This window comes from Salmo salar, chromosome ssa10 (genome assembly GCF_905237065.1).
Source record: "Salmo salar chromosome ssa10, Ssal_v3.1, whole genome shotgun sequence".
Classification (NCBI taxonomy): domain Eukaryota; kingdom Metazoa; phylum Chordata; class Actinopteri; order Salmoniformes; family Salmonidae; genus Salmo; species Salmo salar.
The window spans coordinates 94,000,920-94,019,484 of NC_059451.1; the positions used below are offsets into that span (position 1 = coordinate 94,000,920).

The window sequence follows — 18,565 nt, forward strand, 5'->3', positions numbered from 1 at the left end:
GCTACGTACATTATAAAAATTGTCAAAGACTCCAGCCACCCTAGTCATAGACTGTTCTCTCTGCTACCACACGGTACCGGAGCTCCAAGTCTAGGTCTAAGAGGCTTCTAAACAGCTTCTACCCCAAGCCAGAAGACTCCTGAACATCTAGTCAAATGGCAGCCCAGACTATTTGCACACCCCCCCCCCACACACACACAACTGCCACTCTCTGTTGTCATCTATGCATAGTCACTTTAATTAACTCTACCTACATGTACATACTACCTCAACTAACCACATTGACTCTGTACCGGCACCCCCTGTACATATATTGTTATTTTTTACTGCTGCTCTTTAATTACTTGTTACTTTTATCTCTTATCTGTATTTTTGAAACTGCACTGTTGGTTTGGGGCTCGTATGTAAGCATTTTACTGTAAGGTCTACACCTGTTGTATTTGGCGCATGTGACTAATAAAAATTGATTTATACAGCCCGATGGCTCTGTGCCATAACCCAATACATCTGACCATTGACGCTTAGTCCCTAGTCCCTGTGGTTTATGTCATAACATCAATTAAGTCATAGGTCAGAGGTGACTCTTGGTCTCTCAAAAGCATCTTACACAACACAGAGAAAGAGTAGGTGAAGGGAGACGAGAGGAGAGGAGTCCAGCGGTCTTCCCTTGTATAGCCAAAAGGTTATGTAATGGTTGAACTGAGTAGTAGCTATGGTTAGGTCAGATGTGGTTACTTGGGTGGAGGTTGAGTAGTGGTTGTAGGTAGGTCAGATGTGGTTACTTGGGTGGAGGTTGAGTAGTGGTTGTAGGTAGGTCAGATGTGGTAACTTGGGTGGAGGTTGAGTAATGGTTGTAGGTAGGTCAGATGTGGTAACTTGGGTGAAGGTTGAGTAGTGGTTGTAGGTAGGTCAGATGTGGTAACTTGGGTGGAGGTAGGTAGGTCAGATGTGGTAACTTGGGTGGAGGTTGAGTAGTGGTTGTAGGTAGGTCAGATGTGGTAACTTGGGTGGAGGTTGAGTAGTGGTTGTAGGTAGGTCAGATGTGGTAACTTGGGTGGAGGTTGAGTAATGGTTGTAGGTAGGTCAGATGTGGTAACTTGGGTGGAGGTTGAGTAGTGGTTGTAGGTAGGTCAGATGTGGTAACTTGGGTGGAGGTTGAGTAATGGTTGTAGGTAGGTCAGATGTGGTAACTTGGGTGGAGGTTGAGTAATGGTTGTAGGTAGGTCAGATGTGGTAACTTGGGTGGAGGTTGAGTAGTGGTTGTAGGTAAGTCACATGTATCCGTTGTGCCTGGTGGCTGCTGGTGAGGGTACACTGGGTGCTGCTCGTGAGCTCACTCTTCCTCCTCCCTCAGTATAGCCGCTTCTCATAACTACAGGAAGACAACACACAGAGACAACTGTCAGGAATACAAGTCAAGCTTAATTGAAACTCATATTACACTACATAAACTAGATTGAGGGTTTAAGAAATTGGTAGAGCTTTAAAAATTCACGACCTCGACTTTTGGGTCTTCCTGAAAACAAAAAGAGACCAACAGAGAAAATTGCAGTAGGAAAAGAGTTAGAGTTGTGAGCACAGGGAGAATGTACTTACATGGCACAAAAGAATATCTATGATGAGAGCATGAGTCAGAGAAAGAGAGAAGACAGACATTGTGATGTTTAGCTTGCTTCAGTGTTACTGTTTAGCTCAGGGGTAGGCAATTCTATCCACAAATGGTCAGAGTGGGTGCAGGATTCTGCCCCAGCTAAAGCCATGACACATCCAAAACAATAAATCAACCAATCATAGTCAAAAGTGAATTACTTGCATCTGCTGTTACTGCTTTGGCTGGAGTGAAAGCCTGCACCCACAATGGACCTCGTATGGTATGACTGCCAATCCCCGGTTTAAGTAGCAACTCCTAAACAACATATAGTAAAGGAGATATGGACGCCACTGGTGAGAACAAACACACTCACTCACACTACCACCCAGGCTAGAGATAAAGGACATCGGACACAGAACATGGGACACAACAGGACAGGTTAGTCGATCACAGAGGAGAGGAGCACAGGATCTACAACGAATACCAGGATGTGTAACGATGCCAGAGCCAGGCAGGGGCAAACTTACGAGTGGAGCCCGTGTACTCCCCCCTCAACCTGAGCTGACATAGTCCTCTTCTCAAACTTCAGCTCCCCAGAGTACATCATGGACCTGAAATAACATACAACAATACAATTTTATCACAACAATGGAACAAAGAGACACAGATCATATCAAAGTGGAATACAATAACACAATCTAACATCTGTTCTGACTTACCGCAGTATGCAGAGGCTCTTGGCTCCGATGTCTTGGCAGCCATGTTGTATGCCAGCGATGAGGTAGGGGGCAAACTTATGGATAGAACCTTTATCCTGAACCGACCCTGACACACCCTGAGCCACCTTCACCTTGTCCCCCTCACTGTCGAGATAAACACACAATCACAAATCACTGCAAATAGACAACACACACACACCTTCTCCCCCTCACACCTCTGGCCTTTGCCCTATTACTGGAAATACACAAGACACACCGTGTCTCTCTTTCTACCTGAAGTAGCGTTTCTGACTGCTGCTGTTCTTCTCCATGGCGTCCAGGGAGCCCATCCCACGGTACTTCTTCAGCCGCACGCCATCTGAGAAGAAATACTCCCCCGGGGCCTCTGTGGTTGCTGCGAGCAATGACCCCATCATCACTGAGGGCACAGAAGTCAGAGGTGGAAGGAGGTAAAAGTCAGACCATCGATAGTATGGTGTAGATTTTCCTGTTTGTGGGAAAAGGCTAATAATAATGCTTGGTGGGTTCAACACACACACACACACAAATACACACCTGTGGATGCCCCAAGAGCGAGAGCTTTTACCACATGTCCAACGGTCTGGATGCCTCCGTCTGCGATGACGGGCACACCGAAGCGCCTGGCATACTCTGCAACCTTGTACACTGATGTGCCCTGGGGACGCCCACACGCCATCACTGGCACACAACACAAACATAACACAAAGCATCATGTCAGCAACGTGTCAGCAATTTGACAACAAATAGTTTGTCTTTTTAACTAAACATTTGGCAAACTGTACACTCTCCTCCCTCCTCATTTGCTGTTCCTCCCCTGTCTCTCGTTACCTTCCTGGGTGATGCAGATGGAGCCGCAGCCCATCCCCACCCTCAGAGCGTCCACACCCGCATCGATCAGATTCTTAGCCTGGGCTGCAGTCACCACTACACACACACAGAGAGAGACAGAGATACAGAGAGAGAATGTAAATTGAGAATGGGGAAGAAAGAAAGAAAGAAAGAAAGAAAGAAAGAAAGAAAGAAAGAAAGAAAGAAAGAAAGAAAGAAAGAAAGAAAGAAAGAAAGAAAGAAAGAAAGAAAGAAAGTGAGATTAACGTGAAAGAGACATTGCTAGAGAAGGTAGAGGAGACTCACCGTTTCCTCCCACCACCTGTAGTTCAGGGTATTTCTGTTTAATGTAGTTGATCATGTTGATCTGATAGACAGAGTTCCCCTGGGAGGAGTCCTACAGCAGTAAACAGACAGGGGTTAGAGAGGAGTGGAACCCAAAGATAAGACAAGTAACCAAAAATACAATATAAACAACTCAGCCTCTTCCCCAGACCCACCAGCACTACCACGTCAACCCCAGCCTGCATCAGCAGGTCCAGTCTGCATTTGTCCTCCTCTCTGGTTCCGATGGCCGCTCCACACAGCAGCTGTTTCCTGGAGTCTTTAGAGGCAAGTGGGTAGTCTCGGTTCTTCTTCAGGTCTGTCCTGGCGATGATGGCAACTAGCTCATCACTGTCATTCACTATGGGCAGTTTACCTAGGAGAGACAGAAGTTCCAAACAAAGACTAATCTTTTGTCATATCCTATCTAACTAAAGTGTCACTACAGGACATTTTGTGTCACTACCATACAGTACCTTTCTTGCTGCGCTGCAGGATGTCGTTGGCCTCTTTCAGTGTGACGCCAGCTGGTGCAACCACTAAATCTTCTCTCTTTGTCATAGCCTGCAAGAATCATCCATTCATGTAAACCTCACAGGAATAGTATTCAATTATACAAGAAATAGACTCATCCAGTTTACAATATATGTTTTGATAATAAATTGTCAATATATTGGACGTGTACAAACAAGCATGTCATCCACACACACACCTCTTCCAGGGGTCTGTCATGGTCTTTCTCTGAGAGGAAGTCAATGTCTCGGGAGGTGACGATGCCCACCAGCTTGCTGCCCATCTTGCCCGTCTCGGTGACAGGGATGCCAGAGAAGCCGTGGCGGACCTTTGCTTCGAATACGTCTCCCACAGTGTGGCGAGGACTCATCACCACTGGGTCTGTGATGAAACCCTGCTCAAATTTCTGACCACAAATAAATAAACATCATTCAGCGAATGTACTTTTGTATTTATTAAACCAGCTAGTTTAAGTGTATTCATGTACTGTTACATTGTCAAATGACGTTGTGACATGAGACTTTATACTGTTGATATAACGGTCTATCAATATACTGTATATCATCATGTTGTCTAACCGCTAGCCACCATCTTACCTTAACCAAGCGGACCTCATTGGCCTGGAACTCTGGAGTACAGTTATGGTGCATGATCCCGATCCCACCCATGAGCTATAACACACAGAGCACTGACCAATCAGGGTTAGCCGAACAAGACATTTGTCCAATCAGACTTCAATATGCGTCAAACAGAGTCCATGTATTACAAGACATATATTTTATTTTTATTTATGGAAATACATAAAAACTCATTACCACAACCAAAAATACCACTAGTAAATTAAGTTTTATAACAGATTTGTGGTCTTGTCTTATTGCTGTTGGCTGGCTGAGGAGGTGAGGAGTGGCTCTATACTCACAGCCATAGCAATGGCCATGGAGGACTCAGTGACTGTATCCATGGGAGATGAGATGATAGGAGTCTTCAGGGTGATCTTCCTGGTCAGAGCTGAGGTCAGGTCCTAGAAACAGGTAGAGGAGGAAATAGATAATTATCACATTGCAGTGATCTGAGAAGAAAAACTTAACTACATAAATAATGACACCCTGTCACCAAATACCTGTGACTGTAAGGCAAGACCCATCTGAACATGCAATACCTCCTCATTGCCATTAGGTGGCACCATGGACATCAGCTGTCCCTGCTCAGTCCTGTATGTACAGCCATATACAACAGGAGGCATACCTTTCTGCCAGTAGAGAACAAACAAGCTAAAAACACCAGCACCTGTAGCCTACTAAAGCAATTACACCGGGCATGACTCTGACTCTCAGCCATGAGGGACTGGTGTTGCTATTCTCAGTGTTGTTGTCGAGTGAAGTGGTCTGGCTGACTGTGTTACCAGCAGAGAGGTGTGTGTGTGTGTGTGTGTGTGTGTGTGTGTGTGTGTGTGTGTGTGTGTGTGTGTGTGTGTGTGTGTGTGTGTGTGTGTGTGTGTGTGTGTGTGTGTGTGTGTGTGTGTGTGTGTGTGTGTGTGTGTGTTATTCAATTGAGAGGAACATAAAGCAGCCTCCTATCCTCTTCAGGGAGGCAGAGAGGACCACAGGAGAGGAGAGGCTGCACACACACACAGGGCTATACTGGACTGTGTATGTATGGGTATGACATCATATGCCAGAAAACAGCAATGGAGTTGACTAAAGCAGTAGCATGGCTATGATAATGTAGCTTCTGTTGTTAATTAGCAAATAAAAGGTTAACCAAACACACTGGATACTCACCACTTCATCAGAAATAAAGTCTATGAAACCAGGCAGAATCAGGAAATCACTGTAGGGGGGAGACAAAAAAATGAACAGAGAGAGAATATTGTGTGGTCTACGATCACTGACATATCATGTTGTCCTGAAAGGTGGATACACATCATTCTGCCAAACAGTGAGGGAACTGTTGTGTGAACACTTCCCACCTCTTGCGTCCCAGCACCAGTCCCCTGACCCCTGGCCAGCACAGAGTCACATCCCTACACCCTCAACCACTTTGCATATCACACACCCTCACACAGACTGGAAATAAAGCCTCTTTCTAATCCTCCCACTGTACTAGATGTGAGGATATGATGTTCTCTCTGTGTAAATCTCCATTAGGACTGATAACACAAGCCTAATATACTCATTCTAATTTGAAAATAAACAAATTCCTCTTATGTAAGGCATAATGATGATTATTCTACTGGTCTGGTCTCACCATATCATCACAGCAGTCAATGAGTGTTTTTACTCTGTCAGTATCACACTAACACTTATAAGGTCTTACTGAACGAAAGGTCGAAGTGGGTCTCTGCTGAGAGAGGATTTGTTATATCTATGATACATTAGTGTGGACATTAAGATAATACACCAGCCATATCCGCACATATTCAGCCATCTATGAGATGTTTCATATTGAGGTGGAGGAGCACATGTCTACTAGTATCAGAACTAGGCCTACTACATATCATACTCATTTGAGTGTCCCGGATGTACTGTATGTTTACTATGCTGATCTATGAGACCAGGCTGAGTCACTCTCTGTCATACACTTTCAATTGGAAACATTTCAGGAATTTCAATCAAGATCATTGGAAATGCTCCTCTGTAAGTCTGGTAGAATGTATGAAAAATAAATCTTACTTGTATGTGAGTCCATCCCCGATAGAGAAGAGCTGCTGAGCCGTCAGTCCATCTTCAGGCACGTACCCTGTCCCTCCACTGATCAGGTAGTCAGCCATGCTGGAACACACACACACAGTATATATACTGTACATGTGTGTATATATAAACTCAGCAAAAAAGAAACATCCTCTCACTGTCAACTGCGTTTCTTTTCTGCAAACTTAACATGTGTAAATATTTGTATGAACATAAGATTCAACAACTGAGACATAAACTGAAGAAGTTCCACAGACATGTGACTAACATAAATTGAATAATGTGTCCCTGAACAAAGGGGGGGGTCAAAATCAAAAGTAACAGTCAGTATCTGGTGTGGCCACCAGCTGCATTAAGTACTGCAGTGCATCTCCTCCTCATGGACTGCACCAGATTTGCCAGTTCTTGCTGTGAGATGTTACCCCACTCTTCCACCAAGGCACCTGCAAGTTCGCTGACATTTCTGAGGAGAATGGCCCTAGCCCTCATCCTCCAATCCAACAGGTCCGAGACGTGCTCAATGGGATTGAGATCCCGGCTCTTCGCTGGCCATGGCAGAACACTGACATTCCTGTCTTGCAGGAAATCACGCACAGAACGAGCAGTATGGCTGGTGGCATTGTCATGCTGGAGGGTCATGTCAGGATGAGCCTGCAGGAAGGGTACCACATGAGGGAGGAGGATGTCTTCCCTCTAACGCACAGTGTTGAGATTGCCTGCAATGACAACAAGCTCAGACCGATGATGCTGTGACACACTGCCCCAGACCATGACAGACCCTCCACCTCCAAATCGATTTTTCTCCAGAGTACAGGCCTCGGTGTAACGCTCATTCCTTCGACGATAAACGATCTGACCATCACCCCTGGTGAGACAAAACCGTGACTCGTCAGTGAAGAGCACTTTTTGCCAGTCCTGTCTGGTCCAGCGACGTTGGGTTTGTGTCCATAGGCGACATTGTTGCCGGTGATGTCTGGTGAGGACCTGCCTTACAACAGGCCTACAAGCCCTCAGTTCAGCCTTTCTCAGCCTATTGCGGACAGTCTGAGCACTGATGGAGGGATTGTGCGTTCCTGGTGTAACTCGGGCAGTTGTTGTTGCCATCCTGTACCTGTCCCGCAGGTGTGATGTTCGGATGTACCGATCCTGTGCAGGTGTTGTTACATGTGGCCTGCCACTGCAAGGACGATCAGCTGTCCGTCCTGTCTCCCTGTAGCGCTGTCTTATGCGTCTCACAGTACTGACATTGCAATTTATTGCCCTGGCCACATCTGCAGTCCTCATGCCTCCTTGCAGCATGCCTAAGACACATTCATGCAGATGAGCAGGGACCCTGGGCATCTTTCTTTTGGTGTTTTTCAGTAGAGTCAGTAGAAAGGCCTCTTTAGTGTCCTAAGTTTTCATAACTGTGACCTTAATTGCCTGCCGTCTCTAAGCTGTTAGTGTCTTAACAACCGTTCCACAGATGCATGTTCATTAATTATTTATGGTTCATTGAACAAGCATGGGAAACCGTGTTTAAACCCTTTACAATGAAGATCTGTTTAGTTATTTGTATTTTTATGAATTATCTTTGAAAGACAGGGTCCTGAAAAAGGGACGTTTCTTTTTTTTGCTGAGTTTATATATATCACACACAGTGAATTCGGAAAGTATTCAGACACCTTGACTTTTTCCGTATTCACCTCAATCTACACACAATACCCCATAATGACAAAGCAAAAATGTTTTCAGAAATGATTGCCCCCCAAAAATGTAAAAATGAAATCACATTTACTCAGTACTTTGTTGAAGCACCTTTGGCAGCAATTACAGCCTCAAGTCTTCTTGGGTATGGCGCTACAAGTTTGGCACACCTGTATTTGGGGAGTTTCTCCTATTTTTCTCTGCAGATCCACTCAAGCTCTGTAAGTTTGGATGAGGATTGCCGTTGCACAACTATTTTCAGGTCTCTCCAGATGTTTGATCGGGTTCAAGTCCGGGCTCTGGCTGGGCTACTCAAGGACATTCAGAGACTTGTCCCGAAGCCACTCCTGCATTGTCTTGGCTGTGTGCTTTGGGTCGTTGTCCTGTTGGAAGGTAAACCTTCACCCCAGTCTGAGGTCCTGAGCACTCTGGAGCAGGTTTTTCACCACTTTGCTCCTTTCATCTTTCCCTCGATACTGACTAGTCTCCCAGTTCCTGCCACTGAAAAACCACAGCATGATGCTGCCACCACCATGCTTCACTGTAGGGATGGTGCCAGGTTTCCTTCAGACGTGACGCTTGGCATTCAGACCAAAGAGTTCAATCTTGGTTTCATCAGACCAGAGAACTTTGTTTCTCATGGTCTGAGAGTCCTTTAGGTGCCTTTTGGCAAACTCCAAGTGGGCTGTCATGTGCCTTTTACTGAGGAGTGGCTTCCGTCTGGCCACTCTACCATAATGTCCTGATTGGTGGAGTGCTGCAGAGAGGGTTGAGCTTCTGGAAGGTTCTCCCATCTCCACAGAAGACCTCTGGAGCTCTGTCAGAGTGACCATCGGGTTCTTGGTCACCTCCCTGACCTCCCGTTTGCTCAGGTTGGCCGGGCGACCAGCTTTATAAAGAGTCTTGGTGGTTCCAAACTTCTTCCATTTAAGAATGATGGAGGTCACTGTGTTCTTGGGGACCATCAATGCTGCAGAGATATTTTGGTACCCCTTCCCAGATCTGTGCATCGACACAATCCTGTCTCGGAGCTCTACGGACAATTCCTTTGACCGCATGGCTTGATTTTTGCTCAGACATGCACTGTCAACTGTGGGACCTTATTTAGACAGATGTGTGCATATCCAAATCATGTTCAATCAATTGAATTTACCACAAGTGGGCTCCAATCAAGTTGTAGAAACATCTCAAGGATGATCAATGGAAACAGGATGCACCTGAGCTCAATTTCGAGTATCATAGCAAAGGGTCTGAATACCTATGTAAGTAAGGTACCTGTTTTTTATTTTTAATACATTTGAAAAAATGTCTAAAAACCTGTTCGCTTTGTCATTATGAGGTACTGTGTGTATATTGAGGAAAAACATTTACTTCATCAATTTTAGAATAAGGCTGTAACGTAACAAAATGTGGGAAAAGTCAAGGGGTCTGAATACTTTCCGAATGTACTATATATAGACAGAACCCAGCTGACAATATATAGGGGCAAAGTTCTTCTAGACTCTAATACAGGATGTGTAGTTTTAACCCTGCAGATTAAAGGTGCACTATGCAGAAATCGCTCTGCCATTTCCTGGTTGCTAAAATTCTAAAAGTTTACCTAATTTCAGCTTATGTGACAAAACAAGCAACTGTAGAGAATCATTGTACTATTTTAACCACTGTGAAATATATTTTCCATAACCCCAAATATTGTATTTTCAGTTGTTTGTAGCTGGTGTACAAAACCGAAAGCAAAAGACGCAAAATAGAAATTTAACGGGAAGTATAGAAATAGCGCACATAGAACAGATCCACCACTTCTTAGACTTTCTTTCAATGCGAATGACAGATCTATAACTAACATTTCTAGGTGAATTTGGTAGGGTCGCCCAAAAAGCTTCATATTGCAGCTTTAAATATATAGACAAATTTAATGATGCATAATACTGTATCTCCATGTTGCACCTGCAAGGCTGTCAGTGAAAATTCAAAAGACCTCCTGGGTACAATACATGCTCCTAAGAAAGTGTTATCCAGAGAGAACATATTTCTGTAACCCACAGTTTGTTGTTTTTACATAATATAAGGGAATATACAGTTGTGGCCAAAAGTTTTGAGAATGACACAAATATTAATTTCCACAAAGTTTTCTGCTTCAGTGTCTTCAGAAATTTTTGTCAGATGTTACTATGGAATACTGAAGTATAATTACAAGCATTTCATAAGTGTCAAAGGCTTTTATTAACAATTACATGAAGTTGATGCAAAAAGTCAATATTTGCAGTGTTGACCCTTCTTTTTCAAGACCTCTGCAATCTGCCCTGGCATGCTGTCAATTAACTTCTGGGCCACATCCTGACTGATGGCAGCCCATTCTTGCATAATCAATGCTTGGAGCTTGTCAGAATTTGTGGGGTTTTGTTTGTCCACCCATCTCTTGAGGATTGACCACAAGTTCTCAATGGGATTAAGGTCTGGGGAGTTTCCTGGCTATGGACCCAAAATATCAATGTTTTGTTCCCCGAGCCACTTAGTTATCACTTTTGCCTTATGGCAAGGTGCTCCATCATGCTGGAAAAGGCATTGTTTGTCACCAAACTGTTCCTGTATGGTTGGGAGAAGTTGCTCTCGGAGGATGTGTTGGTACCATTCTTTATTAATGGCTGTGTTCTTAGGCAAAATTGTGAGTGAGCCCACTCCCTTGGCTGAGAAGCAACCCCACACATGAATGGCCTCAGGATGCTTTACTGTTGGTATGACACAGGACTGATGGTAGCACTCACCTTGTCTTCTCTGGACAAGCCTTTTTCCAGATGCCCCAAACAATCGGAAAGGGGATTCATCAGAGAAAATTACTTTACCCCAGTCCTCAGCAGTCCAATCCCTGTACCTTTTGCAGAATATCAGTCTCCCTGATATTTTTCCTGGAGAGAAGTGGCTTCTTTGCTGCCCTTCTTGACACCAGGTCATCCTCCAAAAGTCTTCACCTCACTGTGCGTGAAGATGCACTCACACCTGCCTGTTGCCATTCCTGAGCAAGCTCTGAACTGGTGGTGCCCCGATCCTGCAGCTGAATCAACTTTAGGAGACGGTCCTGGCGCTTGCTGGACTTTCTTGGGCACCCTGAAGCCTTCTTCACAACAATTGAACCACTCTCCTTGAAGTTCTTGATGATCCGATAAATGGTTGATTTAGGTGCAATCATACTGGCAGCAATATCCTTGCCAGTGAAGCCCTTTTTGTGCAAAGCAATGATGACGGCACGTGTTTCCTTGCAGGTAACCATGGTTGACAGAGGAAGAACAATGATTCCAAGCACCACCCTCCTTTTGAAGCTTCCAGTCTGTTGTTCGAACTCAATCTGCATGACAGAGTGATCTCCAGCCTTGTCCTCGTCAACACTCACACTTGTGTTAACGAGAGAATCACTGACATGATGTCAGCTGGTCCTTTTGTGGCAGGGCTGAAATGCAATGGAAATGTTTTTGGGGGATTCAGTTAATTTGCATGGCAAAGAGGGACTTTGCAATTAATTGCAATTCATCTGATCACTCTTTATAACATTCTGGAGTATATGCCAATTGCCATCACACAAACTGAGGCAGCAGACTTTGTGAAAATGTATATTTGTGTCATTCTCAAAACTTTTGGCCAAGACTGTACTGTACGTAGTTGTCTTTCTACAGCACCTAATGATATGAATGGATAGGGGATAACATCAAAACAACACTAATTTACTTTCAGTGTGGTTGTTTACCTTTCGATTAGATAAATAGCTTGGCTCTGTAATCTGGAAATGTTGATGAACCTACAGACTCTATAACCCTGTCAACGGAAAGTCTTTCACTCTGTGTGACGGTCAAGCAGCAGGTAAGAGGCTTTAGTTACATCACTGTCTCCTGATAGCAGCTAACTGGGATTTATAAAGCTCACTGACAACGTCAATGAAAACACCTTGACTGGCAGATGGATGTTTGGTAGTTCATTCATATAGATGAAAGCCAGTAATTCACTAGGTCAGTGGGGTCTGGCACCTGGGACCGAGCTAGGGCCTAGTTGTTGACTGGTGGTTAGAGCAATTGTAGTTTAGATGATGACGAATGGTATAGGTTGACCAAATGTGTTTGTTACCTGTGTGCGTGTGTCTGGCTCACCTTTCAGGTTCGTATCCGGCTTGGATGCGTGTGGCACTATATCTCTGCGCGGCCGTCTCGTGCCCGTGGCCGTGAGGGTTGGTGTGCGTGTAGGTTCCACGGAGGTTGGAGTTGGGGTGTGTGTGTTCCCCTTCACGGGGCGAGAGGCGCGGCCTGGCAGGCTCAGTGTCACCAACTATACGGCGGTAGTCGATCTGGTAGGTGTCTTGCTCAAGCTCACCAAACCGGTCGTAGCCTTGACCCTCCATCTCTGAGAAATCCAGGGCTAAGGCCTCCACGGTCGTCGTCTCACACACACAGACCTGACTGACCCCTTTCACACACACACACACACACACAACCTGACTGACCTCTCACACACATACACAACCAATTCTTCTGACACACTTGAGGCCTCTATCAAGTCTCACATGCACATTCAATGCCTTACAATTACAATGCCTCATTCACACACACCTGGCATATCAAGGACACCTGCACACCCAACGCCACTAGAACAGACTTCCCCAGAGTGTGTTCTTTCTCCAACACACTGCTGACACGAGTGGTCTGTGTCCATTCACTGCCACAGTCGATATCAGAAATACACAGACACACTGTCTCACAACTGTGTGTCAATCAAATAGCCCTCCTCTAAATCCTCCTGTCTCTGTCTTTGGGGTGTTCTCCTGTCTCTCTGCAGATACAGTCTATGGGAGATAAGGCCTAAAAGTGGGAGCTCTGGTGTTCCTGAGACTGATGTACAGAAAGATGGAGAACTACCTCTCTCTTCGTTAGACAGAAGTAGGGAGGGTGGGTCACGCTGCAGGCTCAGGAGTCCTCTGAGGAGGATACAGTTGCAGTGAGCTGAAGTCCTAGGTCCTGGGTGAGGCTGAGTGAGTGTCCCCTGGATGTCCTCCGGTCTCAGGCAGGGTGGTGAGTCCCAAAAGGGAGAGGGAGCTGGGAGGGTAGATCAGCCCCCCTAAGGCCTGGAGAGCTTTGGGAGCTGAGCTAGTGGAAATGTGAGAGCAGTTTGTTCCTGAGACTACCAGCCTATTTTTCCTCCTCTCCTGGCTTAGCTCTGTTTGTGACAGTAGTAGACGTCAGTTCTACAAAGAGGATTGGAGGAATTAAAGCAGGAGGGGCAACTGGCTGGAGAGAGAGATGAGAGAGGGAGTGAGAGTTCAGTGATAGAGAAGGGGTGGAGAGAAGGGTTGGGGGTGGGGAGCTGTAAAACACACTTTCCCAGTATCTCCATGGTGAGGGGTGTGTGTTATTAGTCTCAGACTGTATTTTGTAGGCAGGTTACATAAATGTAACTCTGTACTCTGCTGAAACCATTGACTGAGGGGAGAGTGACTGGGTTGCTAGGGCCATTTTCATGAACATCATCTGCAGATGATTAGTGCTTGTGACAGTTGCTGAGGGATTGGACCAGCAAAGCCTATTTAATACTCACTTACAGTCTCTTTCTCTCCCATTCTCTTTCTTTCTCCAGTATACTCTCTATCTGCCCTCTACTGGTAGCCCCTGAAGCCTCTCTCCTCTAATCCCATTGACCATATTGAAAAAAAAAGTATTCATATTTTACTCTGTGGACGTAGGCCGATCTGTATTATACATGTAATACAATCATGCTTTTTTTTTTACATAACACATTGGAACGCAACAAGTATATTTGTATCCGAACTTCCACCACTTTGTGCCATGCCCCAAGTGGCATCCGTGATGATGACGTATAATAAACGTGACTGCCATTGCAGTTGTAAAGACGCGACGAAAATGGCTACGTGGGTAATGCTACGTTGCTTGTCTTCCAACTTTACCTCTGCCATGCCCTTTCTCTACAGTTCGGCACAGCTAACTCCCTCACGGCTGGTATCCAGGGCATATGTACTACGGACTCTGTTCACTACCACCCGACTCTCATCAGGTACTTGGTTGTGGACCTCGCAACACAGGTGGCTAGCTAACACGCTATCGTTAGCTAGTTCATAACAAGGACGTTCTTGTTTTGCATAGCACGGACATAACGTAGCTAGTTAGCTAAGCGTGTAGACTAATAACTGTTTTTAGGTTTGTCAACTTCTGTGTAACTACTCGAACTAATTGCAATTTTCGCCTGAATTCCACAGCTCTTAAATTCACAGACAAACACGAATGGATACGAGTAGAGGGAGAAGTAGGGACGGTTGGCATCAGCAAATTTGCTCAGGTGGGTTGTTCTCGAGGCATGCTACCACTGGTTCTTAAAGACATGTTTCGGTACTTGAGTGACAAAGAAATTATTTAAACCTGTTTTGGGCTGGATGTGTCAATGTGTAGTTCATACATGCAAAATTAGCCATGAAAGTGACTTTTCTTGAATCTGTGCAATGCCATTTTCACTACATCCCCTAGCAATTAGAGTTGTAGCCAATGAGCTTCAGCCCCTCCCATTTGAGTGACGACTAACAAAATGCCTGCCCTGTGTTATCCAATGAGTTTGCTGGGTGGACACAGCTCATTTAATTGGTCAAATATAAATCTGTGTGTCCTGCAGGAGGCTCTAGGAGATGTGGTGTACTGTGGACTACCAGAGGTTGGCACACAGCTGGCACAGACTGGTAAGCAGCAGTTACTACCCTACAGACTTGTGTGGATGGTAACATGATACTGGTCATCTTGGGTTATACTAGTAAATCTTGCCTTCCTCAAGACCTGTTCATGACCTGGCCTATCGCTGTCCTCTTTTTAGATGAATTTGGAGCATTGGAGAGTGTGAAGGCAGCCAGTGAGCTGTACTCTCCTCTAACCGGGGAAGTCACAGAGGTCAACACACTCCTGGCAGACAACCCCAGCCTCGTCAACAAGTCCTGCTACAAAGACGGTGAGCACACATACACACACCCGCCCGCAGACATAGTGAGCTCCAAAAGTATTGGGACAGTGACACATTTTTTGCTGTTTTGGCTCTGAACTCCATAACTTTGTATTTGAAGTGATACAATGACTGAGGTTAGAGTGCAGACTGTCTGTTTTAATTTGAGGGTATTTTCATCCATATCGGGTGAACCGTTTACAAATGACAGCATTTGTTAGACGCACAAATATACAAGAGATTTGTGCTTCTGTAGCTTTCTCACTTATTATTCACGATTCATTCAGGATTATCCGTAATCATGGTAGCATCCACATTAATGTAGGAGAGTTTAGAAACATGTATTCTTATTTACAATAAGTCACTCTAAAATGACTGTTATTCACCATTCATTTCTATTGGACACAAAATAATCTGAAACCCAACCAAAACGGACAACAAATCCATCCAACAAATTTGTAGTCACAAGCTTGATGTGGCATTGCATGTTATGATTATGGGACCAAATACTTAACTTTTGACTACTTTAATACACATAAGTGAATTTGTCCCAATACCTTTGGTCCCCTAAAATGGGGGGAAGACTGTACCAAAAGTTAAGTAATTTCCAAACGGTCTACCAATATGAATAAAAATACCCTCAAATTAAAGCTGATAGTCTGCAGTTTAACCTCATAGTCGTTGTATCATTTCAAATCCAAATTGCTGGAGTACAGAGCCAAAACAAAATTGTCACCGTACCAATACTTTAAGCTCACTGTATATGCATACACTAGTCTACACGCATTCTTGACACGCACACAAACACACATCAGTGATTATTTTAGAAATAATATTCAAACAAGGCCTGTGACTAGGCTCACCTCTGACTTCTAATCCTTGCTGGGACAGGATGGCTGATGAAGATGACCATTGCTAACCCTAAGGAGCTGGATGCTCTGATGGATGAGAAGGCTTATGAGAGATACATCAGATCCATAGAAGACTAGCGCGGCCTAGACGCAACCCTTATCACCCCCACCCCCTCGCCTGCCTAGCAATCCCTACTAGAGAGGAAGTGCACCAGTTGTGCCGGGAGTCAGATGTGACACTACACCGGGAAACCACCAGAAATGCCAGAGGAGCAGCAGAGCTCATCCATATTGACTTGCCAGTGTTATTGTGGTCTGAATGTTAAGTCTTTAGTGTACTGGTAATGACTATGACCTAATGGGGATGCTGGGAGCAAATGTCTTACACACGTGGCATGACGTACTGTATGTGGCTGATGTAGAGTGATACTGTACGAGTCCTGAAGCATTCCCTGGCTGAATCAAGTCTTATCCTTGATTCCTTGTGTCCTTTCTCCACCTCCTTAAAACATTAGAGGGTTTCATTTTGATGTTTTGAGGAGTTAAGGACACAAAGAATTGAGGAAAAGACTTAAGATTAATCCTCAGTCTTCCACTCAAAGCCTTCCCCAAGCACAGGGGATGAGAAACTTATGCTGCATTCATAATTAAGTGAGGTTAATTATACCAGTTGTGAAATCGTAAATACCAGTTGGATGTATTACATCCTTTTAACTCGTTTAGAAATGGGATGATAGATGAGTTTCTCACTTGCAATTACATTGTGTAGGGGGGTTTAAGTGGATTTCTTTCCCAGTTGTATGTGGTAAATACCACCTTCCCACTTGGTTATGAATACAGCGTCAAGACTGAACAGTACTGGGAAAAATAGTGCAATTCTGAGGACTATCAAATACAGCTGTCTGGATCAGTCCATCTGGTAGGGGAAGGGCTAATAATAAAGCACTTTGGATCTGGAGCAGGCTGGTTTCTACTGTATGTTGTTGTGCGTCTGTATGCACAGCATGTACTGGCACTGAAGATTACGAACAAATAAAACTCTTGACTTGCACTTCCTTGTGTGTTTACTTAGTGCAAGTCCTGTCCACTTCATCCCCCCCCCTGAGATGTCTGTGTAGCCTCTGATACTAGTTTGGAAAGACAGTACTTAAAGATTGTATCTCATTGATGTTTATATTTGCTTGAATTCCTTAGTACAAATATTGCACTTTAACACAACTAGTAGCAGTGCTTGCAGTTGATTCAGCCTGCATTACTGAATTATCTTAAATGACTGGTAAAGGACTAAAATGTAAACCAATACATTTAAACAGCAGTTTGTCCTTGTTACAGACTAACCACACTGTTCCCGCACAAATAAAATGGATGTCGATTAAGGCAGCCCCCCCCCACCTCTGATTCAGAGGAGTTTGTGTTAGATGTGGAAGACACATTGCAGTTGAATGCATTCAGTTGTACAACTGACTAGGTGTACCCTTAACCTCTAACCCATGATGTGGTACCCAGTTTTGTAATAGTTCTATCAGTGTAGTCTTTGGCTGATCTTTAACCCCTGCCCTCTTGGTCATCTGTGAAACGTAGCCACTCCCCTAGGCACAGAGGATAACCTGGCCTTAGCAGCAGGGGTCCTCCTAACCCTTCCCCGGGCCATATGGAGGTGTGCCAGTCTATATCTTTCTCTGGTCTCTCTCCTGTCTCTCCCTCCCCTCATTCATCACACTGGCCATGAAGTCTGTCTGGTTCAGGAAGGCGATGGTCTCATCCCACCTGCGACTCACATGGGGGTTAGAGGCAGCGTCTGGATCATCTGATTGGTGTTTGAACTCCATGCGGGTGATGACAGGCAGGAGGAACTGCCTATCTGTGTTGACCACACCTCCCTGAGAGAGAAGTTGTCACTCACTCAATTTAGCAAAATTCACAGCGTGACATTTGTACATAAAATACACCATTATAAAATGGCTCAAGGCATTAAAAAAAAACATTTAGGCAAGGAAAGAAATCAAACAGGAAAAACAGTATTGAGGACCACTCATGAGTCACGATACAATAGAAGCAGTGAGTTGATGCACACCCTGGGCCTCCGAGACCAGGCGGGGGGGGGACCAGGTCGCACCCCGAACGGGGGTCCACGTGCTCCTCAAAATGCCTCCACACCAACTTCACGTCCTGCAGAGAGTGGCTCCTTTCCTCCAGATCTGTCAGTGTAGAGCAATAAGGGAAATGTAACACTCACAATTCTATACAGAGAAAACATGAGAGTTGAGTTAACTTAGGAGCAAGGCTATGGTAGGGTTATGGTAACTACGGTAAGGTTAGGTTAAGGCTAGGGTACGGTTATTACAATGAGGTTAGAGTAAATCTGGT

General features: G+C 44.8%; 2 protein-coding genes across 3 annotated transcripts; one reads left to right on the forward strand and one right to left on the reverse strand.

Annotated features, from left to right (window-relative positions):
- Positions 1 to 389: 389 nt before the first annotated feature.
- On the reverse strand, positions 390 to 13,589 carry LOC106561215 (inosine-5'-monophosphate dehydrogenase 1a). Of its 2 annotated transcripts, XM_014124928.2 has the most exons (16): positions 12,509 to 13,589; positions 6,669 to 6,767; positions 5,778 to 5,826; positions 4,916 to 5,017; positions 4,593 to 4,667; positions 4,196 to 4,402; positions 3,960 to 4,047; positions 3,660 to 3,859; positions 3,466 to 3,556; positions 3,160 to 3,255; positions 2,866 to 3,009; positions 2,584 to 2,728; positions 2,311 to 2,454; positions 2,119 to 2,202; positions 1,597 to 1,613; positions 390 to 1,372 (listed from the first exon to the last, which is right to left on the reverse strand). In XM_014124928.2, exons 1-16 carry the CDS (start codon positions 12,754 to 12,756, stop codon positions 1,272 to 1,274), a joined length of 1,890 nt encoding a protein of 629 aa, XP_013980403.1. In that variant the 5' UTR covers positions 12,757 to 13,589; the 3' UTR covers positions 390 to 1,271. The 2 variants fall into 2 exon arrangements, with proteins under 2 accessions (XP_013980403.1, XP_045544195.1); XM_045688239.1 differs by lacking the exons at positions 390 to 1,372; positions 1,597 to 1,613 and adding an exon at positions 1,809 to 1,906.
- Positions 13,590 to 14,219: 630 nt separating this feature from the next.
- Positions 14,220 to 17,249, forward strand: LOC106561216 (glycine cleavage system H protein, mitochondrial). Its single transcript, XM_014124931.2, has 5 exons — positions 14,220 to 14,420; positions 14,623 to 14,702; positions 15,030 to 15,093; positions 15,225 to 15,356; positions 16,239 to 17,249. Exons 1-5 carry the CDS (start codon positions 14,270 to 14,272, stop codon positions 16,334 to 16,336), a joined length of 525 nt encoding a protein of 174 aa, XP_013980406.2. The 5' UTR covers positions 14,220 to 14,269; the 3' UTR covers positions 16,337 to 17,249.
- The last annotated feature ends 1,316 nt before the right edge of the window (positions 17,250 to 18,565 follow it).

Excerpts from the sequence above, each read along its gene's own strand:
- LOC106561215 (XM_014124928.2), bottom strand. The coding sequence starts at position 12,756 with ATGGAGGGTCAAGGCTACGACCGGTTTGGTGAGCTTGAGCAAGACACC. Across the intron at positions 3,860-3,959 it reads CCTGCAGCGCAGCAAGAAAG|GTAAACTGCCCATAGTGAAT; the intron begins GTACTGTATGGT and ends TGTCTCTCCTAG. Across the intron at positions 2,455-2,583 it reads AGTCAGAAACGCTACTTCAG|TGAGGGGGACAAGGTGAAGG; the intron begins GTAGAAAGAGAG and ends TTATCTCGACAG.
- LOC106561216 (XM_014124931.2), top strand. The coding sequence starts at position 14,270 with ATGGCTACGTGGGTAATGCTACGTTGCTTGTCTTCCAACTTTACCTCT. Across the intron at positions 14,421-14,622 it reads TACCACCCGACTCTCATCAG|CTCTTAAATTCACAGACAAA; the intron begins GTACTTGGTTGT and ends TGAATTCCACAG. Across the intron at positions 14,703-15,029 it reads GCATCAGCAAATTTGCTCAG|GAGGCTCTAGGAGATGTGGT; the intron begins GTGGGTTGTTCT and ends TGTGTCCTGCAG.